This window comes from Hesperophylax consimilis, chromosome 22 (assembly GCF_061612785.1).
Source record: "Hesperophylax consimilis isolate HC1 chromosome 22, BYU_Hcon_1.0, whole genome shotgun sequence".
Taxonomy (NCBI): Eukaryota; Metazoa; Arthropoda; class Insecta; order Trichoptera; family Limnephilidae; genus Hesperophylax; species Hesperophylax consimilis.
The window spans coordinates 22,056,581-22,073,649 of record NC_142857.1 but is presented as its reverse complement, the minus strand read 5'-3'; the positions used below and the strand labels follow the sequence as shown (position 1 = coordinate 22,073,649).

Genomic DNA, 17,069 nt, shown 5'->3' with positions numbered 1-17,069 from the left:
CCTATTACCTACAATATAAGGTATATTAATAATATACACATTTTTAGCGTCGTGTGACACAACCATGAATGCCGATTTGTGATGACTGATGACATTAAATGTGACGAAGTTCATACACATGGGCCTTAATTTTAGTCAATAATCTTAAATTATTCAGAACTTGTCTTTGTTGATTTGATTGCAGTGAAATATAAATATCGTTATTAATGTTAGGTTCTATTATATTATTTGCAAAGAAAGTATTCCATTTGTTTTGTATTATAATCATCTCAACTCATAACTCATAATGTCATATCGTAAGTCATAATTTAACCATATTAATCAGACTGTATCGCGTTAACACGTGCAATGTCAATGTAAAAGTCATAAAATAATAGGCCTGACTCATAGACTAAAGTATTATACATCAATGGTCTGACTACAAAAAATACCATGAGGTATAGATTCAACAGAATATTTAATTAGGTAAGTTCTCTTATTATGTAGGTAGGTTTGGTAGGTTGACTAGGAAATATTACAAAAAACTAGTTTTACTGCCTGATTTCGTTAATATTTCAACTACTTGCGTTGCTTAGAAATACCATATAGAAAATGCTGTGCAATTTCATAAGCGCGCCAGAGCCAAACGTTTCCTCGTTTCCAAAATGTTTGCCTTTCAGAACAAGTTCCCGCCGTTGCCCAGGCTTTACACATAGGTTTTCGAAATCAGATATATGCAGTAATGTTTCTCTTATTTTGAACGTCAAGCGTGCAAAATTTTATCAAAAAGTATCAAAATTCAGCTTTAATGGTGGGAAAAGGGGATGATGGTAGTTTTTCTAAATGTAGACAGTAACCTTTCTCTTGTTTTGAAGGTCTAGTGTGCAAAACTTTATCAATCTTGGAATAAAACTGTATATTTGTATCAAAGCAAAGCCACGCCGCCTGCCAGTCACTCTTCTTTATATTATACTGGCTTTATACAAAACATTTTAATGCCGACCGTGACCTTTATCTTGTTTTGAAGGTCAATTGTGCAAAATTTCATCAACCTCGGAAAATACTATAGATTGGTATAAAAATCAAATCCAACCCGCGCCCGCAATAGAAATTATTTTAGAAGACCCACCGAAGTCCCCGGCGTTACCCGAGTTTTTCTAAATCAGACTAAGACGGTGAAATTTCATTTCTTTGAATGGGACCTGTCACCTTGACATATGATCGGCGGTCTGTAAATTGATCTGACCCCCTCTCCCGCCTACGGCATCATTTTCAAATATAGCCTGGCTAGCAGATCACAGACAGTGGACAAATGTGTCGGGTTCCCGCCGAAGCTTCGCGAGTACCTGTCCTCCATCATTGCAAACGCAACTTTTCCGCTTATTATGATGGAATGTAGGAATAGACGAGTTATTATTTTTATTTTTTTTAATAATTAACAATTTACAGAGTATAATCAATAATGTTAACTAAAATAATTCACATAATTAGTTTTCACTGCTTTTGATTTTTTAATGTTCCTCTTCTATAGAAGCTGGCGCTTGTGTCTAGAAGAAGGTGAGCATCAAGATGAAGAATATTTAGTGTTTGTGAAATGAATATTAAAATTTATAATTAATAAAAAAGAAGGTTTCATCATTTTGGTATGTTTACATTGAACTTCTCTTTAATAGCTTTTAGTAGGTGTTTATCGTTTTCTATTGTTCTCATATTTTCGGGTAGTCTGTTGAAGTATTTTTTCCTTAGATATATGTAATGATGTTGAGCAAAAGTGGTGTTACATTTTTGTGTTGTAAATATATGTTTTTGACGAGTACGACTTTCAGTTCAAAAGCTGTGATTTTGTTTTTCTTTTATTATTTGAGTTATTATGTTTTTTGGACAAGATCATTAAATTGAAATATTTTCAGGTTAATCGTAACGCGGGAATGTTTGTCCAAAATTAATTAAGGTAGGTAGGTAAGTACCTCCTTTTTTTTACCTAAACGAGCATAAAATCCATAACTTGCGTTAAAAAATACGAAATTCGGGGAATTTATACTATAAAATTTATGCAACTATGTAGGTACATACTTACTTAATACATTTTCCATTTAGATAGGTGGCTAGCAAGATTTTCACGAAGACTTGCCTACCTACATAGATATAGACAGATAATGGACAGATATCTGGCAATTTAGACGTCCCACGTATCAGCATCTAATATCAGATCCCCAAATAATAATATACGTGCAATATCTCCACGGATACTATAAATATAAGACATATACGTGACGTTTGGAGTTTATAATAGAGGCAAGCAGCATTTCGTTAGCAGAGCGCGCCGTAAGCATCGTAAGCAATATCGATAGCTAACCAGAATGCAAGAATAGGTAGTTGGCGGCGCGCGGCGTTGCCGGCTCGCCGTGTTCCGCGTTCGAAATCTAAATAAATAGCCGACAAAACATTCTGAATGATGAATAGCTAACGAAACCTTTCAAATGATAAAGAAATTCAACTTTAGCTGGATTTGTGAGATAATATTATACCCAAATGAAATTAAATAAAAATCTCGCAAATAATTACATAAGTTTAATACTTAATTATAATGCAGTTATTCTGCAAATTTTAAAATAACAGTCATTTGATGAAACATTTGGAATGATAAATAGCTAACGAAACATTTCAAATACGAAATCACATAAGTCAAATTTAATTTTATGCGATTGTCTGAGACGACTTTTACACTTTAATACAAAGTAAAATAAAAATCTCACAAACGCAAATCACTGGGTAAGTAGGTACCCATATAATTTATTTAGTGTTGTCACAAAATTAAACATAGATTATTAAATTTGGGCTGTCTTAATATCTCAACCATTGAATTTGATAGGTACCTTACTTTCAGTATAGCTCTGACCACCACTCTCAATCGAAACGTTGCTTAAAATATATTTATACCCATGTTTGATGACGAGATTTACACAGCCAGTTACTTCCAACCTTACTCTTCCTCATCTCCTTCCCTTCCCCACTCAATTTAGCCTCACAATATCCCAATTGGGAGTCTATGGTCCCATGTTTCAATACCCTCGGCATCTTGTCTTATTTTTGACAGATGGATGTTCAAAACCTAAAATCATTTTCATTATAGGCGCCATGTGGTATGCCCTTGATGGAAATGACGTTACGAGTCGACATGAAAGCAGTAGCGTTGAACTTGAAGTTTCAGACAGGAAAGCTGTGACGCAAAAAATCACCGTTCATTTGTGCTGGTTAATTGAACATTTTTGGTTTTACTAACTTTTTTAATATCTGACTGAAGTTTTACATAATAAGATATAGCACATTTGAAAACGCCAATAAACCAGATAGACATGCGCCATATTATTTAATAAAATGATATTGCATCGAATAATTTACCACTTTCCTACGAAAAATGGTATTTCGGATTTCACAAACAAAATTGATTACACACCACGAAACAAGATAATCGGTATGTAATGTCATTTATAAATAGCTACTCACCATTAATTAAACAATAATATTTCACATGATACCTATATAATGAACAGCACATGTATTCAAATCGTAAAGCAAATAATATTTTCGAGGACCATCGCGTTATGTTTTTATTATTAAAATCAAAATTATATCCTTCCACAGAACTAAAAATCCGATTGTTTTCGAATACAGACTAAATAAAAGACCTTGGTGTCTCTCTTGACAGCAAGCTTTCTTTTCGGGAACATATAAATGTGATTGTTATTTATTTATTATTAATCCTTCAAACTACTTGGCTTCATAACTAGAATCACTTCTGACTTCAAAAATATAAAAACCCTTAGAACTCTTTACTGCTCCTTGGTTCGCCCCCATCTTGAATATGCTTGTGTTATTGGGTCTCCTTTTTATGCTATCCATATTCGTCATATTGAGTCCGTTCAACATCGGTTCCTAAAAGGGATCGCTAGGAGGCTAGGATTAGAAAGAGGCAATTACTCGTATTATGAAATTGAACAAATTCTAAACCTTTCTCCTTTAGAAGACCGTCGGAAAAAATCTGATCTCATCTGTTTCTTTAAAATTATCAACAATTTTATTGACTCACCTACATTCAATGACAACTCATTCAATATAGGTACCTTCTCTTAGACTCAGAAATAAAGAACTGCTCTTCCTCAATCAACACTCGACTAATTATGTTTATAATTTACCATTGTCCAGAATATGTAGAATGGTCAAATCACGTCAAGACCTTGATTTTTTTGGTATAAGTCAGATTGTTTTTTGTCGCTCACTATGCAATTGAGGATATTTTGTATCACTATAGTTTTAGCAAGATCTTGACTTGACTTGATACTTCTATTTTCTTATGTTTTCCCTGTTTGTCTCTGCTTTTATATACCATCCTTTACTCTTGCATTGTACATTGTCCCAAATTTCGTGTCGCATTGTAATATATTGGACGTTAGTCCGTTAATTAATAAATAAATAAATAATTATTAGTTCGATACTGACTTTTATGTTTTATATAAAATACTAGGTTATGTGTACCCAGGATTGCTCGGGGTTGTGAATGATTTGTAGTAAAGTTTTGAAGTTGTGAATTCTAGTATATCTGTAAACTTTGTGTACATTTAAAGGTGGAAATAAAATTATTAAAAATAATTGAATAAGTTTACTTTTTTTTTATTTTTTAGATTGACAAACATTCCCGGGTTACGAATAACCTGACAATATTTGAAAATCTCCCACTACCACCACAGTAAGCTCAAAATGTTGCTTGTGTTGTGATGGAGGACTTAGCCAGGCGAGGAATTGAACACACTACGCCTGGGTGAGACCCAAACGCGATGGCAACTCGGCCAACGACCGGTCTGATCTGTTTCACTTGGTTGTGCCACGTCTTCCTCGGGCGTACCCGACTTCTCCTACCATTCAAGCCACTCTCTAAATAAAGTTCCAAATCTTCAGCGTAATCTGTCCAGTAGTTCTTGAGTCTATAGGGGACAAACAAAGAAACAATATTTTTTACATAATGTATAGAAATAATGGTTCCATGATAACTCCTCAAAATGACAATTCAACACACCTACAGAAAGTGCTATAAAGTTATGAAACAAAAACTAGGTTAAATAGTTACAAATGTTTTTGTTTCATCACTTTTCATAACTTTATAGCACTTTTTATAGGTTTGTTCAGTTGTCATTTTGACGAGTTATCCGGTCACCAGAAATAATAGCATACGCATGTAATTCTGATTTCGGTATCACTAGCGACATCTAGTTGTTCGGCTGCGAATCAATGATGCGAAATTCAGAACCAAACTGCATCGGAATCACGGTAAAAAATGCATCCAATTTCCATGCAATATTAATTTAACATAAAATGTCGAAATCATTTAATATAAAAAATACATATTTTTATAAGTTAGTAAAAACCAGATTGTTTATTCTGATACAGAATGGATTTTTTTGATACATAACTGTGAAAAACAATAAAAAAATACTAAAGTAGGTATGTGTAATAATAATAATAATAATATGGTTCCATGACTCAACACACCTTTAAAAAGTGATTAAAACGACGAAAAAAACAAATAAACCTAACCTATTTAATCTAGTTTTTGTTTCGTTACTTTTCATGACTTTATATCACTTTTAAAGGTGTATTGAATTATGATTTTGATGAGGAATTATTTGTTTGCGCCCGCACATACGCAATACGAATACATAGTTTTGTCCATATAAAAACTAAATTCTTTCAAGAAAGGCATTCAAATACAATATTGTATCGGTGATTCAATCCAATATTGTATTTGTATGCCTTTCTTGAAAGAATTGTCTTTATATGGACAAAATTATTTATTCATATTCATATTGCTTGTGTAGGGGTGCAAAAAAATAATTCATCTTAATACGGGTGCGGTGCGGGAACTGCCTTACTTAAAAAAAATCATAAAACATGTAGTATTGTAGATATCATTTTAATTCTTTTTCATTATGTAGAGGTACATATTATAAAGATTTTTTTATACATTATCCAATACTTTTTGATAAATGATTTTTTTAAATGAGGAAGTTCTCGTGCTGCACCCTGTATTGTGAAGCATAACTTGCCATAAGTGTTTTTTCATAAAATAATACAATGAACACCATCTATGAAATAGCAGACTATGAATTCTTTTAACTACACCCTTAACTGGCGACCTTGCCCTATTGGACTCGCTCTCTATTTGCCGCAGCGACCTCCCCACCTCAGTACCTGCCTTAGGTCGAGGATGGAACGTGCAAGCTCGAACGTGCGTATCCGTTGGGCGAGTGAAAGTAGCAGTAGTTACATTACCTGGGAGGTACAGCGAGGCTACAATTTACTGGGCTTGAGCAAACTGAAGTCATGAACATGCAGCAACAATGTCTAGAACAAACTTCCTCAAAGGAAGTTAGAGTTTCTAAGTTTGTGTGTGAAGAATATATGGAAGGAGGATATCTATTGAAATGCGGTTGAAAATCTCTGGTACCTATCCGTAAAGTTCTACTTGTACATCAACCTCATCCCGAACAAGTCCTGGATACCAATAAAAGGAAAAGATACTTTGTATGTCCTTCTGGTAAGCGTGCCCATCCAGACCATCCATTTTTGTTATCAAGTGTAACAATCCCGTTTGCATCACATGCTCTATCAGAGTATGTAGAATCTGCTTCAATGTTATCAAGTGTAACAATCCCGTTTGCATCACATGCTCTATCAGAGTATACAGAATCTGCTTCAATGTTATCAAGTGTAACAATCCCGTTTTCATCACATGCTCTATCAGAGTATGCAGAATCTGCTTCAATGTTATCAAGTGTAACAATCCCGTTTGCATCACATGCCCTATCAGAGTATGCAGAATCTGCTTCAATGTTATCAAGTGTAACAATCCCGTTTGCATCACAAGCTCTGTTAGAGTATGCACAATCTGCTTCAATGTTATCATGTGTAACAATCCCATTTGCATCACAAGCTCTGTTAGAGTATGCACAATCTGCTTCAATGTTATCAAGTGTAACAATGCCGTTTACATCACATGCTCTATCAGAGTATGCAGAATCTGCTTCAATGTTATCAAGTGTAACAATCCCGTTTTCATCACATGCTCTATCAGAGTATGCAGAATCTGCTTCAATGTTATCAAGTGTAACAATCCCGTTTGCATCACATGCTCTGTCAGAGTATGCAGAATCAGTGAAAAAATATCTTCAACTTTACCCATTGCTATTTTTTTTCTTATATTTTTAATTTATTTATTCAAAAAACAGTTTTTACATAAAAAAACATACTCTGCACATCTCACTAGGGCATTCCTGTATCAAGATGTGCAGCTTTACAATAATATCATTTAAAAAAAATACATATATGTAAACTTAAAATAATAACAACATTAAATTTATACCATTAATACTTTTATTATTTTTCCCTAAGGGCATTCCCTATAGTCATTGATATATTAACTATTGGTTTGGGTGTCATTTATAACATCCATACGCCCTGTCTAGACTTTGTTGGTCGATGCCTATAGTATAAGAATATGTGATTGATTTATAAAAAGGTTCTTATCTTTTTTTTTCCAATATTGTTGTTAGAGAAAAAATAAACACTTTATTTATTAAATTTAATTTATTTACGTAAAATAGCAACATGAACATAAATACATATAATCATAAACCAAAATAAAAATCAAAATCGGATGATTTTCTGAAATTTTAAAATAGGGTGGGTCCAATTGGGCTAGGACGCTAGTTATGTAAGTTTTTACCACAACATCACAACTTTACACCTTAGAATAATATCATAGCCGAATCATTCTATTAGATTAGCGTCTGCCAATAATGCGGTTCATCTCTAACCTACTTGTCCTCACTCTCCTGACAGGATACAAGCTTCTCCTTGGCATGTTTGTACGCCTGCAGAACCGTATTGACGCTCTTGAAGAGCGAGTCAGCGCTCAGACGTTCGGCCACGGGCTCCTTCAGTTCTACCGAAAGCTCCCGGGTAGTTTTACTGGTGGCAAAGTTCCTACTTTGCAGAATAACATTGATGCAAATTTTCAGTCTTCCCATCGACATGGTTTTGATGCCAAACTTGTTCAGTTTCTTTCCCTGCAATTAGAAAAAATGTTGTTAAAGAAATGTTGACCGGTCGGTGGCTTAGTTGACATCGCGTTTGGGTCTCACCCAGGCGTAGTATGTTCAATTCCTCAGCTGGTTAAGTCATCCATCACAACACAAGTAACATTTTCCGCTTACTGTGGTGGTAGTAGGAGATTTTCAAATATTGTCGTGTTATTCGTAACCCGCTAATATTTGTCTTTCTTTTTCTAATTAAAAAAAAAATTGATTAATAGATAACTGCCAGTTTCAATGTTGTTTCTATCCCACCAGCAATAAACTTAATTTCTATTTATTTTCATTCAGGGCTGGCCCTGTGCAGGCGCAGTTGGAGTGGTCCGCTCCGGGTGCCGACTTGTTGGGGTGCAAGAATTCAAGGAGTCAAGGCGCTGATAATACATAAAACCTAATACAGTGCCCTTGAGGTTTTGACTAGCGCCAGTCGCCGTTTTCCTCAGGGCTGGTCCTACCTTTCACTTTCCGTTTCTCATCTGTTCCCTACTTATTAACATTTATAACCCCTTGTCACGGATAACTTTGTAGGTGGCCAAAAGAGGAAGACGCACAAATGAACAAACCATTTTTTAAATCATAATTTTTTTGTATCCACAAAATCCACACTAGCAAGCTAGTTGACCACGTCAACCTGTAATTATTAGTTTCTCAGATCAATTCTTAATGTTCTATCTTTATATATTCTATCTTTATATCTTTATATATATTCTACTAAATAAGTTAAATAATGAAACTTCTATTGGGAAAAGTAATCACAAACAAGCTGTCGATAGCCTGGTGAGTAGGACACTTGGCTAGCAGTTGGACAGATCAAGTTTTTGGACACTTTCAATGGGAATCAATTTATATATTATCCTATTCAGAACAAATATTGCTCAGAGAAAGATGCATACTATAAAACTATAAAAAAGGTTTAGTTTTAAAAAATTGAATTAAACATAATATTAACCTTTCCATTGCCACAAGGGTAAGCTAATTCTCTGAAATTTATAGCATACATGTTCTTATAATGAGAAAATGAACCGGGGTATCGCAGTGACCCCCCATGGAAAAGAAAATATTGTTTTGCATCTCAAAATTACCTCCAAAGTCCCCGGAATGGCAAGCCACGTCAGATCATTTAACACGTGTCTTCCGCCCACAAAGTATCGGTTCATCTCCCACAGGCGCTGGTTGGTGCCTTGCGGCCGGACTGCTAGGAGGGTGCGGGCGTGGCGGCCCGGCTGCGTGATCGGCAGTCGCGAGTGGCAGTAGCCTTCTGTGCGCTGCCGGCCCCACGCGTCGCACGATATTATCTCAAAGTATATGTCAGGCTCGCGGGTTAGGACTTCTGGAGAGAAAGAATATATATAAAAATTATTATTATTGTTACACTTTCTTGGTAAAAAATGTGGTTTATTTATTATTCTTTGTGAAATTAACAGTAATATAATTATATAAAAAACAACAGTAAAGTTTATTCAGCTCGTAATTGAAAATGTCCACTTTTAATATCATGTTATTGTAATTATTACATAGTCTGTTCAAGCAAGAATTTGATTTTGCATGGATCCACTTTGCATAGGAGAGAATAGCGTGTGAAGAGCGCATGAATCTTATTTAGCAACTCCGGGCATTGTATATTATTTTAAACTAATTTCTATACGAATAATGCATCTATGTGATACCTCCGTACACTTAATGAATCATTTTTAAAGTATAAAGCTGCCTCTGCATACTTATGAAATCTTACGAATTAACTGTAACAAAGATATTATTGGGCAATGTATAAATTTGATGCGAGTTCTAACTTATGTCAAGAGATGTCACTCTTCCAAGATCTAGTTACCGAAATTTCAGTTTGTAAAATGTGTCAGTTTATAATATTCTTCACCGCTTTCTGTACAAACACCTTGGTGCGATATTTCTCGAGAACTGAAGAGTGGTTCCTGGCTGCTGAACCAACACTGTTCAAGACCTTTTCGGTATATTAAGCTAGCCAATATTTTGAAAAGGCTTTTGGTACATTCAGCAACCAGATATGAATAGATTAATATTGAATGTTACGCTGACCCTTTCATTTCCTTCGGAGTACCATGGGTACTCAAAAACAAATAGGGACCAGAGTTTGGACTCTTCCCTTTGCTTAGAGGGCCGGCCCTGTGCTGTCACAATTGGAGCAGTCCATTAAGACTTGCCAAGGTGCCAAGGATTCAAGGAACCAAGTCGCTGATAATACCTAAAACCTAATACAGCACCAGACCTTTGGTTCAGGGCCGGCTATGTTCCCTTAACTCCGAATGTTTCACAACATTCACTATAATATTGAGGTTGTCAGAGTCCTACTTACAGTCTGTAATAAAGTCAAGAAATTTAATAAAATGAAATAATTTTTTTTCATTACTGTGGCAACACCGATTCTCAAATAAATTTTAGTAAATTCAAATGTGAGATTATGCTTGAAAGAATAAACTCTCTTCCAACTGAATAAGATGGAATTATTATACTTATAAATTCTAATTTACCTTCTTCGTACACTAAATCCATTTGATAGTTCGCGCACAGCTCAAAAACATGGCCAAAGTGTGCATCTTTATCAGGGCCTTTGGTTTGCGCCGTCTGAGTGATCCCTTTCACAGGGCTGGAGGATACAAAGCCATAGGGAAGTTCAATATTATATTCAATATAGAGATTGTCGTACTCAAAGAGGTGCGCTGATAATATTTCTATAATATAAAAGCACTTGAGCACATTTTTTGGTGGCAGAGAAAAGTTTCTGAATATTTTGCTTTTGCGTATTTGTTTATGAGAAAGCTCTATCTGAAAAAATATATAAAAGACAATGGTATATGAAAAAATGTGAAATAACTAACAAGTAATACCTAAAACCTGAGCAACTTTTATCGTCAAAATAAATGCAGTTGTGAAAGATTATTTGAAAATATTGTGAATGAAAAAGATAAGGATTCGTTTTTGTAAGGTCGGTTAAGCTTAACAGACTTAAAGCCTCACAATATGAAAAAAATGGCATTAAAGTGGTCTCAAAAAGGGGTCGTACGTGACGTCACCGTTCTAGTATCTTCTGTATTTTTGTTTTCATACATGACGTGCGAGAATGAAGAGGACGATCGTCGATGACATACGTACGACTTCTTTCTGGGACTACTACAGCTACGTTTAGCGACTAGATCTGAACAGCCAGGTACTTCCCAACCTTCCCATTCCCTGTTTCACTCTCCTCCTCATAATGTTCTTCGATTCGGGGATGTCATAATTTCACTTGTTCTGGGTGGTTGGAACTTCTGTGCTATTACATAAAATATAAACAAAAGCAAAGAGAAACAAAAACAGTTGAAGACATTGCACGCACAAGGATGAATTGCAAATTTTAGATTAACAAAAACTCCACTCGCTCCAATCATATTTGCGCTGTTCAATATTATTATTAATTTGAGAGGTGGGTATGGGTACCGCGGCCCCGGGAACCATTTATTGGGTAACCAATACTCCTGCCATAGGTCACCCCAAGTAGTTTGCTATGTTTGATGACTTAGCAGGGGTGCCCGGATTCATGGGGGTGAGGTTTGTCTAGATCTTTTAAGCGGATGCGTTTGCTCACCTGTGGAGCTAATTTAAAAAAAAAAAAATTGTTGGTCGGTAAAGCAGTTTTCTGCCCCTAACCATAGATATCCAAATTTATAGACTAGCCCATCAGAGAAAGGGGGACAAATCAAGTGAAGGCAGCGTGACCATCTCCATTTTTGTTATTGGTGTATAAATGAACTCGCATTGTAATATCACATTTTCTTTACATTAGCCTCACATAGGAGGCCCAGAGGAAGAAAAACCCATTGGTGATGCTTTGTGGAGGGTATTTTTAGGGAAAGTATGGAGAGGAAGTTCTGCTAAGGAAAAATGTATGAGTGGTGGGTAGGAATCTGGGGGGTCAATGCGTTCAGGAGTGACGTATAGACGAGAATAAATCCCACTGCGGTGCAAGATGGTCGAGAAAGTCTGGCTGGAGAGGTCGAAAGGTCTACCTCAACTAGTCTCTCTCGATTCGGTTTGCCACGCAGTAGAACATAAAATCTGCTTATTTATTATTTATTTTTTCATGTTCTCCATAAAACGGTTATACTCCAATATATCATAGAGAAGATTACAAATTAAAAAGTTTACAGAAGCAGTTTTACTATTTTGTGACATATGTTAAAAGATAGTTATTGAATTGTCTGTAGGTGACATTGAAAATGTCGATGGCTAATGCAGAATCGTTAAGCAGTTGAGTCGCTCTGTTTATTGGCGCGTTCTGATAGGCAGAAGTCCTCGCTTTCGGAGCATATAGGAGTGCATGGGATCTCCCTCGAGTATATTGTTAGGGACATAAAAGTTAACCTCTTTCAACATAGGCGGATTGTGTATTGTATCAGAGATTAACTTAAAAAAGTGTTGGCCTAAAAATATTTTTCTGCGGGCTTCTAATGTATTGAAATCGAGCATTCCTGTTGAGAACAAGGATGGATACAGGAATGGATAGTATGTATATTCCCTCATATACAGGTAACGCATAAACCTTTTTTGTACTTATGAGTTACTAGTCCTTTATACAATGGCTCGCAAAGTGCTGGCTGCGTAAAAACTTTACTACTAATCCTAAATCGCAAACAAAAGCTACAAAATTAAATATTTTATTCAACTATTTAGTTAGACACTTTTACTAATGTGTTATAATGTTCCCACCTCACTCGTTTTTAGCGTCGCTACGCTAGTTGGTTCTGTTAAAAATGAACATTAACATCCTGCTCAGAAAAGACCCACAATGGACTGCGCTGGAAACAGCTGCCTTAATTTAGCAGATTTTACTTTTCTGCGTAGGGTCTGATTATTTCAATAATGCACTCTTCGGCGGACAACATACGACTGATGTCATAGTTTATTCAAAGCATTCTCTAACCCTCCTGGTGTCAAACATAAGGTCACGTGGTTTGCCACCAGCTGGTCGAAATGATACCCAGATTTCATGTTAGAGCAAGTCTATTAATTTGGATGTGTATGCCACTAAATGTCATAGTTGACTGTAATATTGGTACTAAATTTTCTTCAATTTCTCCAAAATGTTCACAGCGGTTCATGAAATTTCTTCAATAATTGTTAAGTTTAATGCAATCTGCAACAATTTGCTAAATTCTGACCTGATTTAGTAATTCCATCTCTACAAGTTTTGCCTCATCGAAGAAATCATCAATTACATGCTCTATGGAATAATGAAAGATTTGTTTGGAGTAATAGTTAACCTCCAACAAATAAGGGTTTAAATTAATATCATTGAAGTCTGGCAACACCCTTAGTTGTTTTTTTCCTGCGTTCCAAGTCAGGGTAAAGAGGACGCGTTCACGTCTTAGTAGAAATGTTGGATCACTGAAAAAAAGAGCATTTCATATTATATATTTAAATATTCTTACAATTTGTCTTTATAGGACCGTTTTGGTGGAATATCATCATCGACCAATAAGTATGTCAAAAAATAGTAAAACTGCCCCCATGACCTATTTATACTCACATGTACCTCAAATTTGTAATCTTCTCCTTAATATATTGATGTGCAACCGTTTTATGGAGAACTTGAAAAAATAAATAAATTACATATAAAATTATCTGGTACCTTTCCCGATTATTCATATCAACAAGAATATACATCTTTTCCAGGTGGCTGTCAAAATCTCCAATAATGGTATCACTCTTTTTGTAATTGGGCAGTTTCAAAATGTCAGTACCATCCTCCTTATTACTGCTATCTTTATTTAACTTGAGAACATGAATCATTTTAACAAGTTCATTCATTTGACTCTGCGTCCCAGTTGTCAATCTTTCTTGGAGATTACAGCCATAATCATCTTCATTTACATAAGAAAACAACTTGGTTTTGTGGTTATCTAAGTTCAGTTCATTGTTAACAATCTTTTCGTGGTATTTTTTTTCTGCATCGGTGGTGCAATTGCTCAATTCTGAACACAGATAGATCTCCGCTGGGCCTAAAGTCTTTTCTTGCCACGAGAATGTTTTTTCTTCATAGTATCCGGTGTTTTCCTGCTCCACGGGGCCGTCTTGAGAAGCAAATGTTTCAAATTTTGGAAGCGGTATGACGGTGTTTACTTCTTTGAATTTAACCCTGCAACCAAACAAGGAAAATTGAATGCACAATTTTAAATAGATCAACAGTATTAATTGTTCAGCTTTATCGTGCAAATGAAAATATTATTCCAATGTGGTCATAGAGCTATATAATTAGAGGAGCTATTGCATACTAATCTCGTCCCAACGTGTTTCACTGTCAGAACGCGATTAGCGGTGCATGTAGACCGGATTCGGTAGTTTTAGTAAAAGCGTTGGAGGTCAATTGGAAGTAAAATGTCTCATCTAAATATAATACACCAATGAATGTGGTAATATCATTTCTTTTCTTTACATTGTGTCAACATAATATAATTATATATTTTAACTACTGCTAACCTAATATACAATATTACCACCATGGGTGGAATACTGTGGATGGATACTGTGTTTTGACTTTTGACGGCAGAATAACACTTTATCTAAAACATGTGAACACCGCGTGAAGCACAGGTTTTCCTAGTGAGGTGTTCACATAACACAACTACTAACCTATTTACTTTTACTAATTATTAACATTTTTTGTATTAGTTAATGAAACTTATTATCTATGTAAACTGTAATATAGTTTGCATTCCCCAATACAACATTTACCTAGTCTTGGTAACAAATAGTATTTTTACCATAATTTGAGTTTTGCAAACTTCAAATACCGTACGTGCCACAGACATAGGAATTAATAGACGAGAAGATAATGGCGAGGGGTAAAATCAACTGTTGAAGAACGAAGGGCGTAAGGCTGACTGTGATTCGTCAATAAATCAATCTGACAGTAAATAGGCATCTCGCATTATAATATCACCATTTACTTCTTAAAAGTAAAATCTGCTTTTGAATGAATAGACATTTTTACATGGGAGCGCAAATTACTCGCCACGTTATGAACAAATTTGCGAAGTCCAAATTCGGCAAAAAAATTCGGTTGTATTTTCAGAGTCGAATATTTCGTTTAAGTATTTAGTTAAGACACTTTTATAAATGTTCATAATTTACTTCCCAGCAACCAACCAGCTTTGTGTTTCGCGTCCAGACGTTTCTCGATGTGATAGTATAATATGTTTCTAAAACTGATCTATATTATACGATGTGAATATGCTTAAAATAAAGTAAAATAATGCTTATACACGGTGTCCGGAAACTCGTAGTACAAGCGGGAAACTGGAGAATCTACACCACATGGGGAACCCAAAAAAACATAAAGTTTTTTGATTTGAGCATTTTCACAAAAAAAAAAAAAAAAACCAAAAAAAATATTTTTCGGCTATTTTAGGGTTAAAGTTTTTTCTGGTGTTTAGGGTTGAATAACAGATGTTTTAACCCTGCAGAGCAGAAATATTTTATGATTACACGGGGTTAAATGAAGGGTGATTTCAAAATAATGCTTCAAATCCGAGTTTCTTCATTTGTTTTACTTTCAAATAGTTTTAATTAGTTGGGTACTTTGATCTTCAGTAATAATTTATAAGATTTTGATTAAAAAAAAATAAAATAAAAAAATCAACTTCAAACTCGATTTACTCGATAACGAAGGCTCAAATCAAAAAAAATATACTACAAAATCGACTCCAAATGTGATGTAGATTCACCAGTTTCCCGCTTGTACTACGAGTTTCCGGACACCCTGTATATGGAATGTAATACGACAATTGGGTTTATTCTCTTTTTCACATCTATTTTTACAAGTTTTCATAGGACAAGTCAACATTTTGCCGTGTTATTTCGTAAAATGAACCGATGATGCCTCGACCATAGTTCGCACAAGAATGATGACGTCACGTTTTCAAATTTCACTTGAGGCCATACGCCAGCACAGCCGGTTCCAATGGAACCGGTATGGGGAGTGGGGATAATACGCTTTTAATCACTTAGGGCAGGTCTACTAATATTCATATGTCTATGGTACGTGCGGAGTATTTCTACCTAGTGTAAATTATTGTTAGCAATTTTATACGTTTTTATTCATTGATTTGGGGGATATTTGCAGATTACCTATTTTAACTCTTTTATGTTATGTAACATTACATCGTATGTAACAGCCCTTTGGGCGTTTAAATAAAATCTGAAAAATGTACAAGAACAGAAATAAATGGAAAAAAAAATTTAAAGAGAGACTAACATTCTCAGTTACGGTTACGAATAACCTGACAATATTTGAAAATCTCCTACTACCACCATAGAAAGCGGAAAATGTTGCTTATGTGGTGATGGAGGACTTAGCCAGCCGGGGAATTGATAACTAGACGCCAGGGTGTAAGGAACTTTGATAAAAAATATTCTAAAATAACCACTGTCAGTTGAAACATTGGTTGAAATTACTTTGTAAAAAATCAGAGTAGTATGTTTCCTAAGTAACTATTATCACAATAAATTTTTCTTATTTATTACATTCTCGGACCTAACACAGTCGTTGAAAAATAAGAAAAATAATAACAAAGTTCAAAATTAACAAAGTAGGTATTATGTTTCTACTAACTTAAATTTAAAGTTCGCAATTTTATCCGTGCTCCTGTAAACTGCAGATATCTTGTTGCTCCTTGTGAAGTTTGTCATTACAAAGGTTTATTTAACACCCTTCTAAGTAGTAATAAAGTGAAAAATACGTGCATTAGATTACAGGTACAAATTGCACTTGTAAAATGTTTGTATTTATTTTCAATGGTTGCCATAGTAACATTACAAATAATTCACTGCAGGAAACTTAAATTATCAATTAAATTCCTTTGATTTGCTTCATTAAGTTGGCGGCCATGCGCTCGTTGACAGTAGCAGCATTGCCATGTCTAGGAAGAGATC

General features: G+C 35.0%; 1 protein-coding gene across 1 annotated transcript; it reads right to left on the bottom strand.

Annotated features, from left to right (window-relative positions):
- Positions 1 to 7,850: 7,850 nt before the first annotated feature.
- Positions 7,851 to 16,855, bottom strand: Mks1 (Meckel syndrome, type 1). The gene is made up of 6 exons (XM_089645446.1): positions 16,750 to 16,855; positions 13,768 to 14,274; positions 13,298 to 13,523; positions 10,631 to 10,925; positions 9,209 to 9,456; positions 7,851 to 8,102 (listed from the first exon to the last, which is right to left on the bottom strand). Exons 1-6 carry the CDS (start codon positions 16,824 to 16,826, stop codon positions 7,851 to 7,853), a joined length of 1,605 nt encoding a protein of 534 aa, XP_089501572.1. The 5' UTR covers positions 16,827 to 16,855.
- Positions 16,856 to 17,069: the final 214 nt, after the last annotated feature.